We start from the raw sequence: 27,684 nt of genomic DNA, 5'->3' as shown, positions 1-27,684 counted from the left end.
CATGGACATCTGTGTGGGTTGCGGACTGTGATGAGGACAATTGCCACAGCAACACGTGGCCGGGCCCCGCTAGTATAATATAATGATGGAATATGTGACTTTTCCCTACACATCCCTTTCCTTTTATGAAAAAGCTAACTTGCCAACTAAGCTTTCAATCACAAACACGTGACACTGATTTGGATGCAAATTATTATTTTTTTCCGTCTACAATCTCAGCACTTCTGCAGAGTACTTGGATATATGCTGCTGCCTCCTTTTCAATACTAATGGAACAAGTTCTCGATTATAAAAAGGTAGGGATGCTATGGTCCCAGACAGGTAGCAGCAAGACATGACAGCTAATAGATATTTTCCACCTAAACCAGGAAGATCTACCTGATATTTGGGGAAGAAAAGAGCCTCGATTCCAGATGTGAAAGTTCCCCATTATTTGAGACTCTTTTAAATCAAAAATACTGCATTGCTGTTGCAGTCTGCTTCTTCCTCTCTCCTCCATATGCATGCCATTATGCATTATTCATCTCTTCGCGTAACAAATGCAGAGTTTTACAGCACAAGTGAGAGTGTGCAATGCCCAAGTCTAGCAATAAAATGTTTCAAGTTTGCATACTCAGTCATCCTCACATGAGCTTCCTGGCCTTCGTGCAACATTAACGGCTTTTTCCTTTTAGAAAGCACGGAAACACATAGCAACATTCTTCCCTTCATCACATTGATCACAAATACCCAATGGCTCCAAAAGCTTATTGTGCCAAATAACTCTCAAGCAAACCTAAGGCAGCTCTCATAGGTGCCACTTCCCAAAATGCCTTGCTATTTATTGTTTACAAAAGGGAGCTAGGAATTCAAAGGAGCTTGTAGATTGAGGCAATAGCTAGTTATTGTGCTGTAATGATATAGCAACTGCCAATTAAAAGTGTGTCCCCAACACCACCATCACCACCCTTCATGTTGTGCTTGTGCCCTTCATGTTGTGCTTGTGCAGGAGATGGAAAAACAGTTCTAAAGAAATTTGGCTTTTTTTCTTTCAAATTAGCTGATGACATTGTAAGAAGGCATGTCAACCTTCCTTGGTTTTTTGTGTCACTGTGGGCAAGTGAGCGCTATATGAAACATGTTAAATTCTTTACTCATTTGACCCTCACAGGTCAGACAGGCTTTTACACATTTTTACTTCTCCTCCCAAAGTATAAGGGCGGGGGAGAAAGCCTTGCCAGTTTCACCATAGAGCTTTTCTTCACCTCTCTCTTTTCTGTTGACTGATGAAACCGACAAGCTAACAGGGAAAGCCTTATCAGTTTCATTACTGGCTACCCCCCTTCTCCCTGTTGCTTATATTAAAAAATTCCTATTGAAGAGAGCTGAAATTCCATTAAGCACAAGATACTTAAAAGCAATTACAGTCCTTCCCTGACAATACTCTGGCTTGAATCCACCAAAACATTTCTGCAGATGAAAACATTTCTAACTAAAGAACATAAATTACCTTTCCCCCTCCTGCTGCAGCCCCAAATGCTGCTTCTGAGGGCCAGGAGTGTTTCAGGCTGCAGTGGGAGGGAAACAGGAGAAAGTCCATGCTCAATGGATGCTCAACAGGAAGCAAAGGGTGGGTGTAAATGGGAAGTTCTCACAATGGAGAGATGTAGGGAGTGGTATCCCCCAAGGATCCGTTTTGGAACCAGTGCTCTTTAACCTATTTATAAATGACTGGAAGTAGGGATGGGTAGCGAGGTGGCCAAGTTTGCAGATGGTACCAAATTATGTAGGCTGTTGTGAAGAGCTCCAAGCGGACCTTGATAAATTAGGTGAGTGGGCTAAGAAATGGCAAATGCAGTTCAATGTAGCAAAACGTAAAGTGATGCACCTAGGGGCAAAAAATCCAAACTTCACATACACGCTACAGGGGTCAGTCCTATCAGTCACAGACCGGGAAAGAGATTTGGGAGTCTTAATTGAATGTCAACTCAATGCATGGCAGCTGTGAAAAAGGCAAACTCTATGCTGGGGATCATTAGGAAAGGAACTGATAATAAAACTGCAAAGATTGTCATGCCCTTATATAAAGCAGTGCTGCGACTGCACTTGGAGTACTATGTTCTCAAAAAGGATATTGAAGAAATAGAAAAAGTGCAGAGAAGGGCAACGAGGATGATTGAAGGATTGGAGCACCTTCCTTATGAGGAGAGGCTGCAGTTTTGGAACTCTTTAGTTTGGAGAGAAGACGTCTGAGGGGGAATATGATTGAAGTCTATAAAATTATGCATGGGGTAGAAAATGTTGACAGAGAGAAATTTTTCTCACTTTTTGAAAATACTAAAACCAGGGGGCATACATTGAAAATGCTGGGTGGAAGAATTAGGACTAATAAAAGGAAACATTTATTCACGCAACGCGAGATTGGTGTTTGGAATATGCTGCCACAGGAGGTGGTGATGGCCACTAACCTGGATAGCTTTAAATGAGGCTTGGGCAGATTTATGGAGGAGAAGTCGATCTATGGCTACCAATCTTGATCCTCCTTGATCTGAGGTTGCAAATGCCTTAGCAGACCAGATGCTTGGGAGCAACAGCAGCAGAAGGCCATTGCTTTCACATCCTGCATGTGAGCTCCCAAAGGCATCTGGTGGGCCACTGCGAGTAGCAGAGTGCTGGACTAGATGGACTCTGGTCTGATCCAGCAAGGCTCTTTCGTATGTTCTTATGATGCTCATGGATAAGAGACTCCATATCTTTATCTTTATCTCTGTACCATGTTAGTGTCAAGGAGCTCAAAAGGTGACATTTTGTTCATGCTCTTATCTTTACCTCCTGTCACCTACAATTCAAGTAAAATGCACAAACAGCCCAAAGCCACTTTCTCTAGATTAATGAAAGCCAGAACTTTAGCTGCCTTAACCAAATTTACTATTTCTCTCCTGTGCTCTTATGTCTATGAAGGTATTTAGAGCCTGGATGTGCAAAATCTTTCCATAATTTCCTTCTCATCCAAAATCACTCTGCATGTTCAAGACCCTGTTCAGCAAAGTCAGATGTGAAATTTCCCAAAAGCAAGTATTTTCCAAGCAGTTAATTCATATTAGGCTGGACCTAGCATTAGGGTATACTGTTCTTCATCTTTTAAAGGCACAAAGATAGTTTTTAAAAAGGAAGTACATACTATATTTTTTCTCTAATTTAAAAAAAATCATTTTGAGGGTTTTTTTTAGCAATTAGTGGAAGAGGGGGAATGGTTCAAAACTCTGATCAGCTTTCAGTACTAATTTCACCTCCCAAACAAGCCCTGTACAAGGCTGGATTTGCCAGACATTAAATCAGGCAGGACTGTAGCTACTGGCAATTTTCCCTTCTCCCTTTAAATGCATATCTGAAGTTTGTTCATTTAAGTGCATTTTATCCTGCTCTTCCTCTAAGGAACTCGTGGTGCTATACATTATTCTTCCTGCCTCCATTTTATCTACACAACAATCCTGTGAGGTGGGCTAGGCTGAAAGAGTATGACAGGCCCTAGGCCACCTAGTAAGCCTCATGGCAGGCTTGGCACTTGCACATGGGTCTTCTAGATCATAGTCTGATACCCTAACCATTACACCACATTAAATGGGCTGGTGCAGCAATAAGAAAAAAATTTCTGAGGATGTGGCATGTCAGATTCCCTCACAATTACAGAGAAGCATCATGTGGCATAAATGTATTGCTTCAAGACTGATCCAGTTCAGAATCTCTCATTTCAATGACAGTTTTGTGAGACTCCAGACGAAATTAATGGAGCTCTACTTTATTTTTGTATGATCCCCCTATATACACAGTGACCGTAATCAACATATACAAACTGTACTAACATGCGAATGAAAAAGCTGGGGAAAATTCTTCTTTTGCAGATGCACCATAAGTGTTCAGAATCCCATTTACTATATCGGGGACATTTATCCCTAGCTACAAGAAGAGAGTTATTGTTTTAGAAGTAAAAAAAGAAAATAAAAAGGACTACTACATTCATAATTTCAATGGCCTTCAGAACTACAGTCTTTAAAAACTTGTTCTCAGCTCTGGACCAGAATGCACTAACAAGATGAAGAAAATGACACTGATTTGAAATTCATCTTTTTCATCCTTAACCCGTAATGATTGTGACTACTTAAAGACCTGTGTGTCTCTCCTGACAGGAACCTAACATTTCCATTCCCATGTCAATGATCAGATCTACAGCCATTAGGCATTCTTTTACAGGATTAAGAACAACCCTCCTGTGGTCACTATCACCTTCTGAAGAGGCATAATCACTTCAGGAAAACTAATTTTAGAAACTTAACTCAGCTTTAGGATGAAAGCCATGTGACCTGGTCACAAAGAGCTATTGGAAGAGGGACAGATGAACTGAAGCATGTAGGAAAGAACAGGAAGACATTGAAGTGTAATTTCTAGCAGAACAATGAGAAGTTTTTTCATCAGACTTCTTCAACACCCAAACATGCTACACACACCCAGTTAAAAAAACCCTGATCAGACTACTGCCTTGTGATACTGTCAGAATTCAGCAAATATACACACACAAGAAGGATATATTCTATAGAAAGCTAGAGAATAAGGTCATTCAGAAGATCTCAATGTTTATTACAGCAACAAGAAACAAAATGTTAATTTGGACAGCAGCAGCAAAAGCTATTTAAACTATGCAGAACTAGCATGGGCACAATATTTTTAAAAAGCTAATGTTTCTGTACAGTTGTCTATTTAAAAGTTGTGGTCTAGGACACACTGGAAAGGAGGACTTACAGAAACAACTTTTTATTATTACTTGTTTAATATACACATCTGGCTTTCTTCTCAATGGAGACTCAAAATGGTTTACCTCATTCTCAGCCTCTATTTTATTCTCACAACAATCCTGCGAGGAAGGCTAAGAGCATGAGACTGACTCAAGGTCACCCAGCAAGTGGCAGAGTGGGGATTCCACAGCAGAGATCCTAATCCAACCACTTTGTAGCACTGTGGCAGGTATAATTCTGTTTCAACATGGCACACATAAAAACTAAATTAACAAAACCTCTAGCCTAAGGAGACATCCTTTCTGAGAGTGTCACGGTTCTGGCTTATGAAAGGAGCTCAGAAAGAACAATCATTGGGTTTTGAAATGCACCAGATTGCTACGAAATAACAGATATAATCAAGCAGTGTTCCTGAGAATGACAAATGACCAAGTGCTGGAAGAATGTTATGTTCTCATGCTCATCAATTGAAACAATGCGAAAGACTTAACATGATGAATTTCAATCACAAGGACAATGAAACAATCACCATACTTATTTTAAAAAACCCTAAAATCCAAGTTAGTAAGTGAAAACCCTTACAGCTTTATACTAGAGAGCACCAGCTGGACACCACTGGATAACAGCCACCCTGCTGACCTTAGTTGTGCTATCTATGATTGATTGATTTTATTAAATCTATAACCCCTTCTCATATTCAGAAGCAAAAATGAACAAGGGAAATGACTATTGAATTGGCTTGCTGTTTCAAACAATAAGCCAGTTCCCATTTCATGCCGTCAGCAGTGGCAGAATACTGTCTTTAAGAAGGTCATAGGATGTTTCTAAAGACATATGAATATTACAGTCAGACCACTCTCCAGCTGCATCACTAGCAGGAACTAAGAAACGGAGTCAAAAACTAGCAAGAAGTAATAAAACGGAGTCAAGGCAACGTTAATAGAAATTCTGAAAACATAACAGGTGACCTAAAAACCTTTACAATTGCATGCCTGCATATGGGGCATACCTCCCTAACTTTTATGAAGTCCCAAGCATCTTTCTGCCCCTCAAAAGTTCTCAACCACATGAAGACGTATATAACTTCCCGAGTCCAAACATGGTAACCTCAACCTACAGTATTCAAGAGATTCTATGATTTCTTTTACAGGCTCCTTGTTAACTTTTTAGAAAACTGAAGGTTGTCCTTTTGAAACTAAGATGGATTCTCCAGCTCAAGACCACCCAAAGGGAGGGAAATCAACCTTTGCTCTATATGTGCTGCTGAAAAATCCACAAGGATGCCACAAGCCTGAGCAGTAAGACAGAGTCCAGAAACATGCCTTTCTTCACTATTTTTGGGCCTTTTACATTCCTCAGATGTCTCAGTAGCAAATGAAACTTCAGAAAACTTGTGTATACATTAACAACCTCACATCTACCAAAAGTCTATTTTCCTATCTGCATTCATATGAACTGGCAAACACAGCCTACATAACCACCAAAACTATGCTTTGAAAATTCTTCCTTAAGAAGCAGATTTAAAAGTTTAGCCTGTAAAAGCAGCTTGTTATCACAAAAGCCACAGGAATGGGAGTGTTTTCATTATGCTGCACAACATTAGTTCTGCAGTAATATATTCCATCTTCAGCTCACACTAAACATGACTGGACTAATCATCTCAAAAATAAATTACACCATCAAAAGCAAAAAAAGAAATTTAATAAATTCTGCCTGATATAGCATGGGGTTATGGTTTGATTAATGAACAGTTTTGGATAATGAATTTTGGGAATTTGATTGATAAGTATTAGGTGGCGATGTTAAGAATTCTGATATCTGTTGATGTCAGATCAATTATGCTAGTAATATTTATGTTGATATTTATTTTTAATATTTGTATTCTGATGGAAATTTTTTTTAAAAATCATTACTATTAAGAGCTTTACAAAAACTATTATTAGAGTTAGAAAAGTTATTCATCATGTTCTCTCTCACATACATTGCAAGGCAGATTGTCATCCCCACTCTATCCATTTTAATCAGAAGCTACTGCCCTGTATCTTTTAGTAGCTCAATGCTAGAAATGGCACATAAATCTATCCAAATAGTTACTACCTACCTTTAGTCCACAAGACTTGCCTGCTAGGGCTCTTGACTTGGAGATCCTCAGACCATGATTTAGACTTAGGGAAATGCCTGAAGATCTTGCGGATTCTCTTTGTTACTAGTCCGAAGCAAGCTACAGTATCTGCTTTCCCTTCAGTCATTCTTCTAACAGAAGATCAATAGCTTCTCTGGGCACAAGCAATCCAGGCAAGTAGACCGTGCTCAAATGCGGAATGTTATTGGAAGCAGTACATGTATTTATCATTGCAAGTTATTTATGTTTCAGAATCAAAATCTTCCTTATACAGTGTTAATTTGCACTTCAGTTCGCTTTGGTGGTTGCTGTATTTTCTCAAACAAAAGCAATAGAAAATGTATTCCATAGTCTAGAAACTGCCAGGGCTGCTGCTAACTCATGGAAAACTTTCTATTTCTAGGGCTTTTTGTCTGATAAGATAAAGAAACCTAGCGGAAGAGACTACAGTACAGAGGGAGACCAGATGCCATGCCTTTCTCTTCAAAGTCTCTTTCTAATAACCTTGGAGTCCCAAACACTTTCTGCTAGTAGGTCAATCCAAAGTCAAGCTTATACCTGTTTCACTTTAGCCAAAAGTTAAACAGGTAATCTTAATCTGGTAAATAACAGATTTCTCCATCTTTGGGGGATATTAATAATTGTTATGACAGACTATTAACTATATTCACAAACACAAGCCAATGAAGGGGGGGGAGTGTCCTAGCACTAGCTGTATGACTTGATATTCTCTCCATCATACCTCTCCCAAAACATGAATTGGAACACAAAGAGTCATGTTTGTTGATAAATTGCTGGAAATGTGCACACATGCTTTGCTACAAGACAAAGAATGAAACTACCAGAATGTTGGATGGGCAATTCAAAATGGCACTGTTCAACATGGAAACACCTAGCAACATACCCAAGTCTTACATCACAGACATCTATCACAAGTGCAACACAAAAATCATCTACAAACACATCACAATATTCTACTCTCATTGGTCACAAACTGCTGTTTCCCAGGGGCAGCAGTTGGTAATATGAAAGTGGGAAGCATGATTTACTGATATTAGGAACACTAAGTGGGACAACAGCATGCATGGGTGGATTAGTAAGGGCTATGGGCTATACTGTCTGTCCTGGAGAAGAAATCTGGAAAGGTCTATAAATCACAGTAAAAACCACTTTCCTGTTATAAAATCTGTAGTCTTGGCAATTTTCATAAATGTTGTTTTTAATATACAGCTCAAGCGTGGTATAGTGGTGTTGTGGTTAAGAGCAGGTGGATTCTAATCTGGAGAACCGGGTTTGATTCCCCATGCCTCCACCTGAGTGTCAGAGGCTTATCTGGTGAACCAGATGTGTTTCTGCACTCCTACATTCCTGCTGGGTGACCTTCACAGTTCTTCAGAACTCTCTCAGCCCCACCTACCTCACAAGGGCCCCTTCCGTACACGCAAAATAATGCATTTTCAAACCACTTTCACAACTGTTTGCAAGTGGATTTTGCTATTCTGCACAGCTTCAAAGAGCACTGAAAGCAGTTTGAAAGTGCATTATTCTGCATGTGCGGAATGAGCCAAGGTGTCTGTTGTGGGGAGAGGAAGGGAAAGGAGCTTGTAAGTCACCTTGAGTCTCCTTACAGGAGAGAAAGGTGGAATATAAATCCAATCTCCTCCTCCTCCTTTTTCTCAGTAATTAACTATCCCTACTTTTCAGAGTAGTAGACTAAGACAGTTGAAGATCTTTAGGTTCCACATGCTTCAGTCATTAGACCTTTCACAGAAGCACTGTTTACTTATTTTAAGATCATCCTTTGCCTGTGACCACTTTTTCAGTTCAAGTTGGGAAATATCATACTTGTATCCCATTCATCCTCCAAGGAATACATGAGGTTCAGGATACTTCACCCCACCAACTCCAAGAGATAGATTCAGTTGGGAGATTGCAACTTGCCCAAAATTGGACTGTAACTGAGCACACATGCCTTGCCACAAGACAAAGAATGAGACTACCAGAATGTTGGATGGGCAATTCAAAATGGCACAATTCAATATGGAAACCAAAGTCTCCCCAGCTCAAGTCTGCTCCTCCATGAGCTCACCTAATTTGTTTCCACTGGAATCGTCACTACCACACCCGTGAGACTTAATCTCTTCAATTTCTGGAGGACTCACTTTTAGGAATGCCACAATCATCATCTTTGAAAGCTCAGAAGGAAAATTAAGACTTCTGTGTCTCAGAAGATAAATGCAATCTCTAACGAACAGTGTGGTCAAAAATAATAAGTGACTAGGTTACAATTTGTTTCTAGTTAAGAAGTGACAAGCTTACTGGTGTCAGTCTTCCACTGATAAGCAATAAACAAAATGTATTACATCATGGCTGTTGGCAAGTGCAAACTAAGTGCAAAGATTTAATCACAAGTAAAGGTGTTTACATATATGTGCAAGCACTTTTCCACATGATTAAACCTTTGCACTTAGTTTGCACTTTACAATAGCCATGGTGTGGAAAGTTTTGTTTACTGCTTTTCCATTTGAGTTCCACCATACCTTTTTGATTTCTATTTTTAGCCTTCCATTGACATCCATTGTCATGAAAATAGACAATAGAATTATCTCAATTATATAAAATGAATTCCACATTATATAAAATGACTTCCACAGGATCACCATCATGCGAGAAATCTGATCCTATTTTTATGTATTGTCAGCTTGACGGCTGACAACGGCAACCCACTAGAACCACTTGTAATTTCAAAAACAAGGATCAGGAAAGCTTCCTTCTGCTGCTAGCCAAAGCTTCAGTAAATGTAAAAACAACATGTAATAATACAGTTGTGATGATTTTTGAGTCTTCACCCTGTATTTGGACAAGCAAACAAACATGATGGACTAATCCACATGCTGCCAATGTCACTTTACTATTGTTGCTGAAATGAACACAAGATTACTAAAAGCTTTGAAATCAGAATAGAGGGCTTTTACATTCTGCCAAGTAAATACAGTAAAAGCGTTGTCATATTTTTCTCAATGTTCAGGTTCATATAACCTGCTATTGTCATATGAGCAATATACTGAAATGAAGAGACTCAACAGTTCCAAGACTTACCAAAATAAGTCAAGGGGGGTGGAGATACAGCCACATACACCTCAACCTCTGAAAGATACTTAAAGTTAATTACTAATACTTAAGAAGGAGCCCAAATTCAATACTCTTTTCCCCTTCCCTTGTTTAGTCATACTCAATCTGTTTTAAGATACAGGGTTAGGAACTTTCTGAGCTGTTCCTTCATTGGTTATACCAAACGCCATCTTTATATGTGTTATCATATTATTGTTTATTATAATTTTATGTATTGTAATTGTATTGTTTCTACACTGTTGTGAGCCTCTCTGACCTTGCTGCACCAAGGAAAAGCACGATAAAAAATCAGATGAATAAATAAATATAGAAAACAAGAAGCTCCAGACTTCCCCAGCATTTACTGAAATGCATTGGTCCAAAAAATGTCCACACCCACTGAAGGAATGAGCTACCTTAAACACTTACCAAACATACAGAGATGATTAAAAATTTACAAAGTTCTATGAATCACAGGGATAAGTGATGTTAATTCCACCACTTCCTTATAAGGGTAACCACAAAGAAACTAAGCATACCAGCTCAGGCAGGTACTTCCTGTTAGTTAAAAAGAAATAACCCTCAATAAAATAAATAGGGTTGGAAAATGGTTGTAGTGGATTTGCTGAATGAAGGATGATGTAATGTTATAAGGACAGTACAGTCTTAGGTATTTTTTCTATAGACCAATTCTATAGGCCAATTGTGATACATAATTCCACTATTTTTTAAAGAATTATCAGATTTCTAAAAAGAGGTAGAAAGAGAAATTAATACATTGCAGGATTGCCAGGTCGAGAAACTAAGAACACTTCCTTTCACCTGCTGAGCAGTGCAAATGGGCAATTTGGATTAGATACAGTTTTTCTCATCATAGCACTGAAGAGACCAAAGTTGTAGCCGTTATTTTTATAGTTAGTTATCTATATTCTATTTTTTTTCTCCCCAATGGGGACCCAAAGAAGCTTAGACATTGTATTCTTTCCTCCACTTTATCCTCACAACTGAGTCTCCTGGTCTCCGCCATGGCAGGAAGTCTCTCGCTGGCAGCCCAGGTTGCAAGCAGTTAGGGACAGAGTAGGGATTCAAACTCAGTTGCCTCAGTCTGTCATGTTTTATCCTCACAACAACCCTGTGAGGCAGACTTGGCTGAGAGATTAATGGGACCAAATTCACCCAACAAATTTTATGGCTGAACTTGGGTTTGAACATAAACCTCCCAGACCTTATTCTAACACTTAAAATGCACAGGACAATTGAAAGCTTAAATCTGACAACCAGTAAACCAGAAGTTAGTGCCATAACTGCCAGGTGGTCATTCACCTGATGTTCATATGGCACTTGGACCAACAGGATTCAGGGAGGTTTCAGGGTCATCCAAAGCAATGTACACCAATTCCTTCCTCGTGTGCTGCTGGTGGCTCAGTCCAAGCCTAGCCACTGCAGCAGCACAGATTTAAGAGGTAAAGTTCACTGCCTCACTTGTTGACAGCTGGGAGGCAGCTGAATCCCTGTGGTGTTTCTGTACACTCTTCACTAAACCACCTGCAGTGGGTACTTCTATGGCACCACTAGAAAACCAACCCTGATGGGAACCAACCAACTGCTTCAGGTGATAGGCAGTGGGGAGATGCAGACAGTATTTTATCCCTTTTTCCTCTTGATAGGAGCTTTGTAATTTTTCCTATCATAAAGATTCATTGAGGATTAAATTGCACCTATTGGTTTTCTGCCTTCAGAAATTGTGTCAGAAAAGAAGCTGGGTAGGTAGGTTGATACACAACACAGTGGGACAGACAGAGAAGCCACTTCAACTGCATGCCTTCTTGCCATTTGGTTCTGAAGCACCTTCACACTACATATCATTGCCTCCCAGTTGACACCTAAATGCTGTATCCACATCAGGAGCTGTTCTTTGCAGTTCTAACAATATTGGGGGCTCCCTGATTAGGTGGTGATCCAAATGGAGATCAACGATTGGCAGACACACTCAAAATTCTGAGTGGGTAATTTCTAAGTGCTAAACTCAATTTCTGTAACCACAAGCTAACTTCTCAGTGAGCAGGTGCAGTCCACACCTGCTTTCCATGAATGTCCCACACGTTATTTTGAGCATAGATTCTGGCGTTACGCATTCCATAAATCTCTCCTCCAATGAACTGCACACAGATTTCCTTGTGATAAGGCAGGAGGAGGAGGGATTTCTCTCTTGGCTATATTTGGCAGCAAAGGTTTGCTGGGTGTCCTTTAATTATCACTCTGCCACCTGACTGAGATTCCAGTGGAAGACAGGCTGTGTCACCACCTGCTTTGTGGCTAGACTGCAAAAAAAATTGCAAGGCTCCAGAGACACTCAAACGATGCAATCATTATTTTAAAGCCGCTCAAAACTGCAGTGGTCACACTTGGCTGGTTGGCCATCTGGGACTGCTAAGGGGGAGAACAATCATGTGTGCACATAAACCAGGAAAGAAGAAAAGGTGAACAGTAATGGGCAGGGGAAAAGAGGCAAGCATTACATAAGATGAGAAAGACTAAAGATTATGCCCATGGAGAACCTGTTCTTTGATTTTGAGTACTATTTCAAGTTGATAATTGTTTTGTTCACTTTAAACCATAGCCCAAATGTTCAGCCACAGGTTACCAAAAACAACACAAAAATTGAAATTCAAGCCTTTCCTCCTCCTCTGGAGGTTATGCTTACATTTTCCAATATTACAGCTGTGGCAATGCTAACCAGCAACATTTAGTTACTTATAGTAACACCTTACAGTGTATAAAGGCATACATAGGAACAGCTGCACCAGCTCAAAGTATACTGATGGCTGATAGCTCAATCAGCTGGAGAGGCAGGAGTAGCGTGCATTTAGTTTAAATCTCCACTGATAGTCTCAAAATGGAGGCCTCCTACCCAGTAAAGACATTTTCATTAAAAAAGTGAAGAGATGTTCTGTCAATTACCGGATTGCATATTTAATTTACTGTAACCCTACAAGTCATTGAACCAGTATACCACTGGAATAAAAAGCAAGATTTCTCAGGTTCTTAGCCATTTTAGAAAAGTAAATCATTCTTTGTTTTAATTTGGTCACCTAGAAAAAGTTCTCAAATGTACTTTAACTTCCCTTCCTTGGCCTTTTTAATGATTGACACAGCTGTGTTGATTTAAACCAAACTTTTGGTTCCAATGAGCACCTTTGGAATTCTGTCAAACGGTGGTGGGCACAACTACAAAATGGCTGCCAAAAGAGGTAGAGCCAACCACAAAATGTCAGGGCATGAGGTTTGCATAACTGTGATTGTAACTCTTCAATATGCCAGGCAGAAGCTCTGCTGAACAGGATGCCTTTTAAAATTAACATATATATAAACAGACAGACACTTAATTCATGTTGTGATAACCTTTGTGCTGTGGTGCAGCTGCTGCCAAAGCAATGCTGTTTAAAATCTGCACAGCCAACCTAAAAGCTCTCCTGGAGAAAAGTCCCACCTGACCTTTCTCATTTTCTAAAAATGTTTGGTGTGCACCAGGGAAGGTGTTGGCAGACACCATTGGTGTCCATGGGCAGTTTGGGGTGCCTGATTTAAACCATGATTTAAATTAACAAAAAAATAGGAAATTTAAATCAAGACCCCAACTCTGTAATTCACATATTTCTTTTTTAGGGGTGTGTGTGTTATACATAAGTTACCCTGTGAATCAAAACATATCTGCTTAATATAAAACTTGTTGCTAACCAGGAGTGTAATATGAAATCTATAGTCATGTAGGCCATGTAGGCTCCTTAGTACTACAAAAATTATACCTGCTTATGGGAGCCACTGTGTAACAAAGAGCTCTTGCTCCCTCAATATATTTACTTGTAGACTAAATGGCCTAAAATAATCTTCCAGAAGCAAAAGCTGCTAATTACTGAGAAGATCCTGCCATTTTGTTCTGTCAGCAATGTACCTGCTTTTCTTCCAGCACAAAGGGTATTCAGCTGATGCAAGACAATCTTACACGGACACATATTATATCCACAGAAAACAACTGACACTGCAGGAGCATGTGGGGGTAGATGGGACAAATCTGTAGGATCAAATTCATTGTTTCTCCAGAATTAAACAAAAGTACATGATTATGCTGATTGGTTCACAGGATAAGTATCCTGAATGTGTACCATAATAAATATCACCTATTGTGTCATATTTATAATGCTTGACATCCAAGATAATTTATTTGTTGTTCTAGTTTGTTTGTTTTAAGGAAAGCAAGCTTGAATGCAAAGTATCCAATAGATCAGTGGTGGCGAACCTTTGGCACTCCAGATGTTATGGACTACAATTCCCACCAGCCCCTGACAGCATGGCCAATTGGCAGGGACTGATGGGAACTGTAGTCCATAACATCTGGAGTGCTAAAAGTTCGCCACCACGGCAATAGATGATGAAACTGATGATGAGTATTGACTTCAACTTGTTTGCATTACATTTAAATATAATTTTAAACTATATAATTTTTCAGGGACACTTACTATAGTTCTTAAGAAGAATTCCAATGGGTGTTTTTATGTTTTCAATTTTATTTTATTTGTCTGTCCAGTGGTGTGTAAAGTAAAAAACCATGGACAAATAATTAATCGCAGCAATGTGGCCATGCAAGAGAGTATCAATAATGTTTCAATTATTGTTCCTCTGAACATATTATCTTAATAACATAGTAGAACTCACAAAGTTTACAATGACAAGGGAATTTGGTTCAGCTCTAGCAATTCAGGACAAGAAGCCCATACAGCAGTGTAAAGCAGCTTTTGTGTGAACAATTCTGACTGATACAACAATACTTCCTGCAAGTGGGTGTTAAAGTGCTTCTCAATTAATTCCTAAAATAATAATAAAAACAGATCATATGCAACCACTTGATTGCACATTGATTGATTATTTGAGCCACAAGAGTGCCAAGTAAAAATCCTCAATATGCACAGAAATATTAGCAGTTTCTTTTTTAAAGCACCTGAAATTTACTCGCTTGGTGTTACCTTGTCAGCAGGTACTGCTTTGTGTAGCTGACTGTTAATGGATTATTAGAACTTGATATCTCTCTCTCTCTCTCTCTCTCACACACACACACACACACACACACACACACACACACACACACACACACACACACCACACTATCCCATCTTCTTTTAGGTGAAAAGAGAAAAAGCTTTTATTCTAATTTCACAGACTAAGGCCCCTTCCACACACGCAAAATAATACGTTTTCAAACCACTTTCACAAGTGTTTGCAAGTGGATTTTACTATTCCGCACAGCTTCAAAGAGCACTGAAAGTAGTTTGAAAGTGAATTATTCTGCATGTGCGGAATGAGCCTAAGAAAACATCCACATGGCAAGGAGTCTCAGTTCACTCTCATTGCTGTTGTGAGCACACAGGCATTCATACTGGAGCATTCATTGACTTCTTCAACATCTTATGCCAATGCATCTTACATGAACAATCATTTTGAAAAAGTAAAAACTCCCTCAACAAGCATGAGGAAGCTTCTGCCAGGAAATTATGCATTTGCATTCCTGACATCTGTGGGACACAAGTGCTCTCCAGCCAGCACACACCCAGCTTTAAATTGAGAATAAAAACTAAAAGGAATCCACCCAAAGATATTGTTTGGAAAGGGAGTACCTGTAAAGTGACAAAATGGCATTAAAAGGGGTGTTTCCCAATGTAGGCATCTTATTTTTTAAAAAAATGTTTTAGTTCCCATTAAAAAACCCAGGCAAAATCCCCTTAGGGCTCAGCACATTGCACCACTTCTGTCCAGAAACAGAAAAGAAAAAAAAAGAGACAGCAACCATTCAATCAATCTAGAGAATGAGGATAATTAGTTATGGTATTTGGCACTAAATACATACTCCTTTCTAAAGAAGCATGGACTGTTTCATTATACACCCAAGACTGAAAATGTGGCTTTGTGGCCAAGTTTCTGCATGTAATTGACAAGAAAAAGGAGTTATTAAAGGAACCCAAGTTTAACATCATTTATAAAGGCAACCCAAATAAGAATTCCCATTAACTATAAACTTTGGGTCCAAGTTAAAAGGTCTGTGAGCCTTTTAACAGTGAATCCAGGATAATGTTGTGTCTGTCCAGTCCCTTTATGCCTTTTGCTGTGGTCCTCCAAGGAGCACAATGGGGAAGAGAGGAAAAATAAGATTTGTACTAGAATTTCCTGGTTCACAGCTCATTCCCTTAACCACTATGCTATACTTGCTGTCTATGGTCACCGACTTCATAGCCTTGTGATGCACATGAATTTGATCTCAGAACAACTACTATTAAGAAAGGAGTGTACAAACTCATCCACATTTAACCAGCTGTGCAGGAGAGATCCATTCATCATGAGGATGCATTATCTAGTTCCTTTTCAAGTGCCCCACACTTCCAACATGTAACAGCAAACCAATGAGCTAGTGGTACTGTCCACCTGATCCAGATAGGACAGGTGATTCATACAGCTGACCAACTCTGACATATGACTACAGCCAAATCACTGATGATAGGGCTGTGCACAATATCACCTTATTAAAGCCTTAATGTGATGCAGCGGAAACAATAGGAATCGCTGTCTCTTTCAATTGCTCTTCAATCTCAAATGCCTCTGCAAGAAGAGTTGCAATTCTTGTTTGCTCTCTTGCGTATCTATCACAGCAAGACATATTTAACTGAGTATGAATTTCGGCAAAAGTCCAAATGTGAGAATCAGGAAACTGGGCTAATTTCATGAGAGAGGTCAGCAAAAGAATACTTGGCTACAAGAACGGAAAGCTCTCCTGTGATGCAGAGAACAAACTGCAATGCTGTCAAGCTTTCAGACCAGATCCAGATCTTGCATTTGCCAAACATGGACACTGCAAAGCTGATTGAGCAGCATTCTCCACACTAGCAGGCTCTATCGCTATCTAAAGAACACGTCTTCATTCTCCTACAGGTTAAGGTACCAACATATGAAACTGCGTTATACTGAATCAGAGCCATTGGTTTTTAAGTTCAGTGATGTCAAATCGGAGGCCCCTTCCACACACGCAAAATAATGCATTTCCAAACTACTTTCACAACTGTTTGCAAGTGGATTTTGCTATTCCGCACAGCTTCAAAGAGCACTGAAAGCAGTTTGAAAGTGCATTATTCTGCATGTACGGAATGCGCCAGAGGTACAGCAACTCCCTCGGCTCAGCCCTTTCACAGGAGAAATTTGAACCTGGACGTTTTGCATGCAAGGATGTGCCTGCCACTGAGCTACAGTCTCTCCCAACTGAGGCACATGCTTTGCTAGAACCCTAAACTCAATGACAATCAACATACTTCCTCTGAACAAGCATGAACAGAACATGGATGTAAAAACTGAGGGCCCAATTCTTTCCTGATAGCTGATGCCAAGAACTTCCTTCACACTTTATCAGACAGCCATAGATACAAGCTGAAAGGAAAAGTAATCTCTGTGCATCTTTTGCATCAGGCAGCAATGAGCTAGAAAATCTGGGTGCTATGCACAACAGCACACAAGGGTTTGAAAGTGAAATTTTAATCTGCACTGATAGGTTTTGTTCAATTAACTATCCCAAGTAATCAACTAAGATTTGCAGCCCTCCACCGAGAGGGGAGTTTGAGGCAAATTAGTGGGATGGTGTTTCTTGCCTCTCCTTCCTCATTTTCTCTTTTCACACACACACACGGAGTATGCATGTCTTAGATTATAAGTTAAAAGCTACCATTCAGTAACCTCTTGTCCAACACCTCATAAAAAGTTATTCATTATGCTGCAATAGTAAAACCCCTGGCAAAGTTAAGAATTTTTGGAGGAATGAGAAACAAAAACTTTGTACAATCCTTATGACACTCATAAATTGACAGACACGCCCACCCCCCAATTGTTGGCATGATAACCAACTGGGAAAGGTGAGTTTGATTGGTTCCAATATTGCTATTTCTGTGCCCTTAATTCCCAAGAAACCTAAGAGCATGTGCTAATTAAGAGGACTTCCAAGTTCAGTGTCATGAATGCTCAGTGAACAGAACAGAGGGAAGTCATTAGAATAATTGTCATGGGAAAATGTCATTTATCACTTTTGGAAGCTGCATTTCCAGGACTATCAAATATAAAAGGAAAAGGTGTGAAATCCTAAAGTGGTGAAAACTGATTACTGCTTTGACCACATTAACAGCACTGGATGTTCCTAAACAAAATACTATACACAGGAACAAGTAAGCAGGATGATTCAAAGTTGTTTATAAAATGCACAGTGAGCTTTCTTCTATCCCCCTCCCAGGGAAGACAAAAATGTTCCTAGCTCCCCCTTTTTCTAATGACATGTGATATTAAAATTCATAGCGATGAAGTGATGGAGTTGAAAGTTACTAGTTTGAACCCTGTCATCATTATCAGTTTACCAGACAGATTTAGCTAACCCAAGCCCCAGTTTCTTAACCTCAGCTCCCCAAACCACATCAGTAATGTAAAGATGATAATATTGGCCTACCAGGTGCAGTTAAATATGCGACATACATACCAATTAGTGTTTCATGGCCATCCAAAACCCTTCTGGGGTAAACAAAAAGGATGCATTTCAAGCATTTTTTAAAAGAGAGATAACTATGTTAGTCTGTTGATGAAACAACAAAAAGGAGTCTTGTGGCACTTGAAAGTTAATATCTATTATGTCCTAACACACACTACCCTGACCTACATGGCCCAGATTAATCTGACCTTAAAAGATCTTGGAAGCTAAACAAGGTAAAGTCCGGGTTAGTATTTGGATGGGAGACCACCAAGGAAGCCCAGAGTTGCTATGAAGAGCCAGGCAATGGCAAACCCCTGAAGTCTATTTGCTTTTTGCCTTGAAAACCCTACAGGGTTGCCATAAAGTGACTTGCAACTTGATGGCACTTTCCACTACCAAGCAAGTAATAATGGGATTTTTTTAAAAAAATTCCATACTTATAAAAAGCTCTTGTATGCCATGGACCAAGATGAAACAAGGTACCTAAACCACTGATGCTTCCTATGAGACTATCTGCACACAGGTAGAAAATGAACTGTGATGTGCATATTCAAAACATAACTGTGCTACACAAAGAGTTAGATGCTATGTCAATATGACTTTATTTATTTATTATACTATTAAATTTATATACCGCCCCTCCCCCGAAGGGCTCTGGGCAGTGCACAACAGAATTACACAATTCATTACCACTCTCTCAACGTATGTAGCTCTTATGAGCAGCTCTGAATGAATAAAATGTGGCACTTACTGCTTCTTTACTGTAATTTTCAACTACTATACCAAGCAAAATAGTTTGCAGCTAACCCAAAGGGGAATGTCAAATCAGCACTGAAACATGAAACTTTTATTAGGCAAGACAGAGTTCTAGGAAACACATGACTCACTGGGAAACATACATTTATCCAACCACTAGGCTAAATAACTATATTATTTACACATGTGCAGTGACTACCTTTCTGACCTCTGGGTAAATCTTTTACACCACAGACTGCACAAATTTTCACGAAAAAGGAAGTTACTTCCAAGCACTGAAGTTCTGTCCATAGAAAACATCTTCTGCAGGATTCAGATCTCTTTCTAAGTAGCTTCGAATTTGGTCTGAAGTAATGTGTCATATGCAAAGTGAGCATGGCACTATGCTCTGAGGGATTTCTGATGTGGGCCCTGCACATAAAAGTCCTTCATTTGCTGCATACATTTTAATCTCCTACTCTGCACCATGCCACCTTTTCAAGGATAAAACAACATTCACAAAAAAACCCAAAAACTCCAAAAGCAACTCTGACAGAATCATGAACAAGTTCTAAGTCAACAGACACCTATTGTCAAGTGATTTACTAACATGTTGCTATGGGGAAAAGGCTGGCAACAGCAAGGCAAATCTCTAGCAATGGAACAGATTTTTAAAGGACAATGCATGCAGGCAGAGCAGGGAGCAGGGAGAGATAAACATTCACCACTTGAAAGGTTAATGAATTTCAGAACTGCAACACGTGAGATATAAAATTACTCACTCACTCAAACAAATAAGTACCATAAGTTGTAGGACAACCGTCTAAAGAACTAAGATGTTTAAAGATGTTTAAAGTTTGGGCAGAAGTTCAGATCAATGGGAGTGCCACTGACAGGGGATTACATGGTGAACCCAAGATAGAAAAGAGTAAGAAGTTAAGAACAGACAGATCACAGGAAGGCAGTCTAAAACAATGTATATTTGCACACACTCGCCACACCGTGACAGATTTCACTGACAGAAATGCTGGGAGTTTCAGACAGAAGTGCTCAAAGGATACATAAACCAACTGATAATTTAAGATCTAGCTAGGGAAAATTCTCTAAACGAAGAACTACACCAACACACCTCATGAAAATTGTAAAAGCTTTCAGGTCTTCAACATAAATCACTTCATGCACCAGCCTTCCCATAAAGCAGCGGGCATCTCCGCCAGGATTTCTTAAGTGCATTTGGCGGGATGCAGATAGGATGTAACAACCTTACACCATTTGTTAGCTGCCCTTGGCCATAGGTTTTATGGAACATCCCAATATCTGCTAGTCAGTTTCTCTGGTCCGAAATCCTGCAAGGAGGAGATTGCTAGGGCTGGCTTTGGTTCCATCACTCGCCTACAAAGACACGGAAGAGGGGAAAGGAGCTTTACTATTCAAGAGGCAGAAATGCTTCAGAAGGGATTGAAGGATCGCTTGAGTGCAAATCACAGCAGGCTAGACGGAGACTGTTCCGTTTACGCGCTGCCAGCGATGGGGCACTTGGAATTGAGGGAAGAGGGCAGAAGATCCCAAGGGGAAGGGAGAACTACGGGCCAAGGGGGTCACCTTTCCCGGGAGGCGCCGATCCTGCACCGGTGTGGCGAGATCCGCGCGCAGCCCCACTCCTAAGAACAGGAGCGCCGGGGAGGTCTCCCGCCGCCGCCGCCTCCGTGGGCGCGGGAGGGGGGGCGCCCTGCGGGGAGGGGAGGGCCTGGCGAGGTGCGGGAAGGCTGGAGGAAAGAAGCCCCACTCACTGGTGCAGCGCAGCGCCCTCTGATGCACGGCCTCCCCGCACAGGTCGCACCAGCCCGGCCAGAGGGCGAAGCCTTCGAAGCGGTGCCCTTCGCCCCTCTCCTCCGGCACTCGGGGGTCCCGCGGCTGCTCGAAGATGGTGCGCACGTCGGGCAGCAGGCGAGGCGCGCCGGACCGCAGCCGCAGGCGCTGGTGGTGCGCCAGTCCCGGCCGGGAGGGCTTGGCCGCCGGACCGGGCGGCACGGGAGGCTCCCGGCAAAGGGCCACCTTGTCGCCGTCCTCCTCCTCTCCCGCCACTAAGCTCCGGGCGCCCAGAAGCAGCGGCGACGGCAGCGGCTCGGCTCTGCCCTTGGCCGCTCTCCCGGCGCGCTCCGGCTCTGCCAGGTGCCTCCCGGCGGCCGCGGGGCGCAGAGGCAGTGGTGGGGCGCCGGTGGGGCCCGCCTTGCCGGCCCGGAGCTGGTCTGCGCCCCACTGGGGCAGCAGGGCGGGGGGCTGCTGCTGCTGCTGCTGCTGCTGCCGCGAGTCCTTGTGCTGCCGGCGGCGGGGTTGCGGCTTCATGTCATTGGAAGCGGAGCGCTTGAGGATCTTCTTGCGCTCGTTGGCGCTCAGGCTCTGCAGGAAGAGCTGCTGCTCCTGGTCCAGCAGCACCGGCGGGTACGGGAACTGCTGCCCCACGGCCGGCGAAGCCATGGCCATATGCTCAGCGCCCAGGCGGCCCGGCCAGCTCCGACCTGCCGGCAGCGCAGGCGCTCTTCCGCGGGACCCGCAGAGGCGGCCGAGGAGGAGGAGGAGGAAGAGGGTGGAGCCACCGGGCGGCGTGCGGGAGGCAGCCGGACCGGGGAGGCGCGCCTTGGCCGCTTCAGTCGTAGACCGCCTTGCGTTCGCTCCCCTGGCAGACCGGTCCCCTGACTGCCGGGTGGAATTCCTCCCCTGCCAGACAGGGGGAAAGCACTCTGGACATGCTCAGAGGCTGGCTCCCGAAGCAAAACATCTCACAAGGCTTCTGGTCAACGAGGTCTCCGGGGCTTTGCCTCCAACCCTATTCTCGCTTCACAGGAAGAAAGGAGAGAGATTTGGGCATTGACAGAGTGCTTTTAATCGCCACTTCTGGTCTTTGAAGAAAGGGAGCAGCATAAAAAGCGCACGGCCCAGGAGTCTTGCTGCCCCATCTACTTGGACCTTTGTAAACACCGTAAAAAGCCATCAAGAGCTTTGACCCTGTGTAATTCTGTCACTAGTGACAGAAAGCCAATTCAGGCTATCCTGAAATTCCGTACTATTGTTACTTTATGGTGATCATTCACAACTGGTTTTGTCGAAGGCTTTCACTGCCAGATTCAACTGGTTGTGGTGGGTTTTCCGGGCTGTGTGGCCGTGGTCTGGTGGATCTTGTTCCTAACATTTCGCCTGCATCTGTGGCTGGCATCTTCAGAGGTGTATCACAGAGAGCCCTTCCGGACACACGAGTCGACTCAGGTTTGACTCGTGTCGGCGGAGTCTTACCTTGACTCGAGTCCTCCCGTTCCTCCGCACAGCAGCCGACTCGTGTCTCCGGAGCCGAGCTCAGAGGGCGGGACCACCTCCCTGTGCTGCGTTCCGATTGGTTGCTGTGTCCCCCGTTCTGCGCATGCCCAAAGCTTTTCGCGCCGCCACGAGTCTCCCCTTCTGCGCATGGGCGAAATACTTAGTTGTGATTGGCTACATGGCAGAGTCGAGTGACGGAGATTCCGCACTCCGTCGGCTTCGGCTCGAGTGCAACCCGAGTCCGCCAGTCGACTCAACTCCCCAGTAGAGTCGAGAAATTCAATGGCGAGAGGGAGGTGAGTCGAGTCAGACACGAGTCCGACGCTACGTCTGTGCGGAGGACTCGGGTCGGACTCTAGTCGATCTCAGGTCGAGCACGACAATGCAGAAGCACCCAGAGAGAAGTCTGTTATCCTGGACACAGTGTGTAACAGACTTCCCTCTGTGATACACCTCTGAAGATGCCAGCCACAGATGCAGGCGAAACGTTAGGAACAAGATCCACCAGACCATGGCCACACAGCCCAGAAAACCCACCACAACCAATTCACAACTGGATTTTCTAGCATGCACAAGACGATCCACTTCTGGACGACTGCCCATTTGCAATTTATTGCAGTATATGGTATCCCATGATGCGTGGATGCAGCCAGTGGGGTGCAGTGGATAAGAGCAGCAGACTCTTATCTGGTGAACCAGGTTTGTTTCCCCACTCTTCCACATGAAACCTGCTCAGTGACCTTGGGCAAGTCACAGTTCTCTCAGAACTCTCTCAGTCTCACCTACCTTAGGAGGTGTCTGTTGTGGGGAGGGGAAGGGAAGGCAATTGTAAACAACTTTGAGACTAATTAAAGGTAGAGCAAAAGCAGATATACAAACCAACTGTCCTTCTTAATTTATGGTGTGCAATAGCCAAACATGTTGGTGTGACAATGACAGAGCACTGTAACCCAGATAATCCATTTTGGTGGGGAAATGCACCACACTACTGTGTGAAGGAGGCCTTGTTGACATGCATTTGGCACTGAATATGCACAGAGGCTTATATGATATGAACCAGTGGCAGTGCTGCCCTGTATGGGAGGCCTTTGCAACAGCACAGCACTCACACAGGTGTGCCCCACCTTGCATTAGTGCAAACAGAAAAGAACAGGATGACATAGCCTTAATAACTACGTCTGTATCCTCCAAAATGAGCAGAAGTGGAAGCAGATGACTGAAGGTTATCACAGCACAGGTGAGGCACACATGATTAGCTGCAGACGTGCCTCATCCCAGCAATTACGAGGCATCAACTTCACTCATGCTCCTTCAAGCCAATTAGTAACTGGCTAAGTGTTGCACCTTCCAGCTTATGCTAGTCATAACCGGCACTGCACAGTTCAGCAATGGAGGAGCTAGTACAGGAAAATGTTCCAACTATTCCAACAGGTGATCAAGTTGGTGAATGACTTCACAATCAGTTGAGCCACCAGAAAACATTAAGCTTCATCTGCCATCTAAGCCTGGCCACTCTCTTTCCAGATGCATGTACCTACAATTGGGATCCACAAATATCCCAAGTGTTCAGGGAGCGGAGATGTGTCTTTAAATCTAAATGATTGGCAACATCAATTCAGTTAGCTGCATTAGATGGCTGCCTGTAACACCAACACCATGTATGGGATCCTCACCTACTTTAAATAATAGATGTGTTGACAACACTTCCCCTCCCCCCAAAAGTCTCTATAGGAATTTCTAATGACGCCCCTGGGTTCTGATTAATCATGCCCAATTTATAACAATTAAATATTGACACAAGGATACTCTGTTAGACAAAGGGTTCCATGGAAAGAAGCTGGAAACAGCTGCCATAACCCATGGACCCCCTGAAAACATCTAGATTGGCCCACTAAGAAGGGTTCTTTCTAGCATAGTACAGAATTAACAGAGTATAACTCCAGAAAATCTCACAGAAAACTATATAGCATCCATTCAGTCTAACACATAGGAAAGAGATTAAGAAAAATATCCCAGAGGAATATTATACTGTACTGAAATAAAATCATTTTTAATACAATCATTTTTCAAACAGATATTCAAACAGAAATACAATTTCAAACAGAAATACAATCATTTTTCAAACAGACTGTGCAGAGGCCAAAAGCAGGCAGTGTATTCAAATGTTCACTTAAAGGATGTATTGAACTGTAAAGGTACAAAGAGGCACAAACTGTGAGTAATCCCATGTTTTACAAGGATATCAGTTCAATGATCCCCCTGCCACTCTGGGGAATGTATTACTCTTCTCTGGTAAGTGACATGATTAAGTTTGCAAATTGGGTAAAAACAGATGCAAACAGCACCTTATTGGTTACTTACTTGCCAATAATTACTGTGAAGATGCAAAGTTGCTTGGCATGGTGTGATGCTTGAGATGAACATTCACAAGAAACATCACGGGAATACAATAAGTTGTTCACCTGATGTACAGGGGAGGGAGTTGGCTTGAGGTATATTTACCAGGTGTTTGTGTTCTTGTGAAAGCTCTTGGCATGTTTCATCCTGCCAACACTCACCAGAAATGGAGCTCTGTGAGAGCTGTTAGAGTTTGCCAAGTTTATGCATAAATCACAAGCAGAGCAACAAACTTAATTCACAGCTCAGGCAGACTCAGAGTGTGGTAAGTCTGTCTCAATGCAAGTCTTATTGTGAGGTTCCCATAAGATCTAGCAATCAGTGACTGGAAACCCTACTAGGAGGCAGCAACAAGACCCTATTTCAGAAAAGATGAGTCATGCCATAATACAATACTATTGCAACATTACAAAGGTGAAGACAGAATGTACACCAGTTACTTACATATTTCTAAAAAGTGACCATGTCCATTGGAACTTGGTCATAGGCCTGGATGATCACTGGGGACACCTGTGTGGAAACTTGGAAGCATTGCCTGTTCCCTAAGGCAACATGTCTATGTGAAAACATTGTCCTACAAAACAAGGCACTTTGGGGATAGTGTCTTATAACACAATCCTACTGGAATGTGGCAAAGATTAATGTACGCTGTCAGTAGCAGATACTGGTAATATATGTCATTACCTACTGCAGTGGCACCCAGTGCCCATAAACTCCATTTCTGGCACCCACCAAGTGTTTCTAAGAAGTGAGTGTGGCCAGGTAGGTTTTTTGCCCAGCAAGGCTTCTGATTGGCTACTGGAGATTTAATTGACTGTGCAGATTTCTTTAACTGTTGCTTTGGCGGCAGCAGTCTCCACAGCACAAAGATCTTCACTGTGTCACTGGAATGATTTTTTGGCTGGTTCTGCCTCCTGTGGTAGCCATTTTGTGGCAGCCATTTTGTTGCAGTGCCTATCAGAATTCCAAATGTGCCCACAGGCTGAAAAGGGTTGGATACCGCTGACCTACAGGTGTTAGCCAAAGCCAAGGTTAAAAAATTATTTACCCAAATTTTCCCTGTGATCCATGGTAGTCAGTAACACACTCTTCTGGTAAGGTATCCAAACATTGCCTCAGTAATAGACACATAATGTCATAGGAGAGCAGTTGTCACATAGTATTTGCTTTTCAGGAATGTGGAAAGGGTGACATAGCAGGTAGTATAATCATCAGCAATGACACCATGTAGCATCATAAGAACAAACTCCACAGGCTACGTGGGCAACAGGTGGGGCAAGCCCTCAAAAAGAGACGTTCTCATCTTCCAGAGTTCTTACATTACTTCCATCTGCACCTAGTCCCTGGCTACTCATGCATGGGATACCATGATTTTTGTAGAGGAACAGGGACTGATATTACACTAACCTTTTCAACTGTATAAGTGGGACTATATTTGGAAGAGCTTTTGTGTAATTGCTGAGACATCTACCATTTACACACATTTTAGTTAATTTCAAAGAGATCCTTTTCACAGAGAGCACCTATTACACACTAAGTGATCATTTTGATACTAAATACTTACAAGGCTGACAAATGTATAAACTACCATGAACAGAAGAATTCTATAACTATTGTGTTCCTGTGTGTATATACTATTATGTTTATATGTCATTGTGTAGTTTGATATCTATAATATTTATAACAATTTTATTTATAAAGAATGTTATTAGCTTTCTTAGGCTCATTCCGCACATGCAGAATAATGCACTTTCAAACCGCTTTCAGTGCTCTTTGAAGCTGTGCAGAATAGCAAAATCCACTTGCAAAAAGTTGTGAAAGTGGTTTGAAAATGCATTATTTTGCATGTGCGGAAGGGGCCTTAGATATCTTATTGGAAGGGCAGCATAGAAATATCAGAAGTAAATAACACACATACTGTTTTCATCAATAGTTGTGATTTCCTTCCTTCTGTGTGAAGTATAGTTTTGTTTTAGAGTTTGGAGAGCAGAAAAAGTTGCATTAAAACCAAGCTACAAGTCTTGCCTTAAGCTAAGACAACAAACAGCATATACTTAGACAGCCAACATGAGACCCTAAAATCATATGATGCCTTTTAAGAACAATTTGTTGACATTGTGGAGACTGTATACCCTGTCCATACTTTCAACAACCATGAGAGCTAACAAGAACATAACTTATTGCATCAGCATATTAGCCATAACAACGTAACAAATATTAACAGAAAACATTAATATTAATGGAAAAGTGAAGTAGAACATCAGTATAAGTTCTACATTACCAGGTCTATTTATGAATAAGATAACAAAATAGATTAGCCATTTACACCAGCCTAAAGGATCCCAAATAGATTAATATATAACAGTCTGATCCAGGGGTTTATCTACGGAAAGTGGCACCTGGGGCAAATTCTCAAACTTCACCCCCATAAAAACATCTGACACCCATTTTTTGGATAACTGTACCATAATATCAGCTCAAAAATACAAGGAGCTTAGGGGAGTATATCCAGTTCTCCTGGCTCCATTTTTACCCTCACACCAATCCTTCATGGCAGAACGGGTATTTGAAACTGGGACTCCTAGATACTGGTCCAACCTGTTTTCCTCTTTAACAACAACAACAACATCTCTAAATTATTATGATCAGCAAAATTATCATCTAGAGTACTTGTTAAAGTTGAGCACTTTGGA

General features: G+C 41.8%; 1 protein-coding gene across 2 annotated transcripts in view; it reads right to left on the bottom strand.

Annotated features, from left to right (window-relative positions):
* The window catches only part of RASSF5 (Ras association domain family member 5), a 117,722-nt gene extending 95,921 nt beyond the window's left edge, over positions 1-21,801 (bottom strand). The window contains exon 1 of one of the 2 annotated variants that reach the window (XM_048496187.1): positions 21,073-21,801. In XM_048496187.1, coding sequence (XP_048352144.1) covers positions 21,073-21,766 — 694 coding nt within the window. In that variant the 5' untranslated portion in view covers positions 21,767-21,801. Of the gene's footprint in view, positions 1-6,870; positions 7,019-21,072 lie in introns of those variants that run through there. The other variant, XM_048496188.1, reaches the window with a different exon arrangement.
* Between the last annotated feature and the right edge of the window lie 5,883 nt (positions 21,802-27,684).

Source organism: Sphaerodactylus townsendi, linkage group LG05 (assembly GCF_021028975.2).
Source record: "Sphaerodactylus townsendi isolate TG3544 linkage group LG05, MPM_Stown_v2.3, whole genome shotgun sequence".
NCBI lineage: Eukaryota > Metazoa > Chordata > Lepidosauria > Squamata > Sphaerodactylidae > Sphaerodactylus > Sphaerodactylus townsendi.
This window is presented reverse-complemented; position numbering and strand designations above follow the sequence as displayed.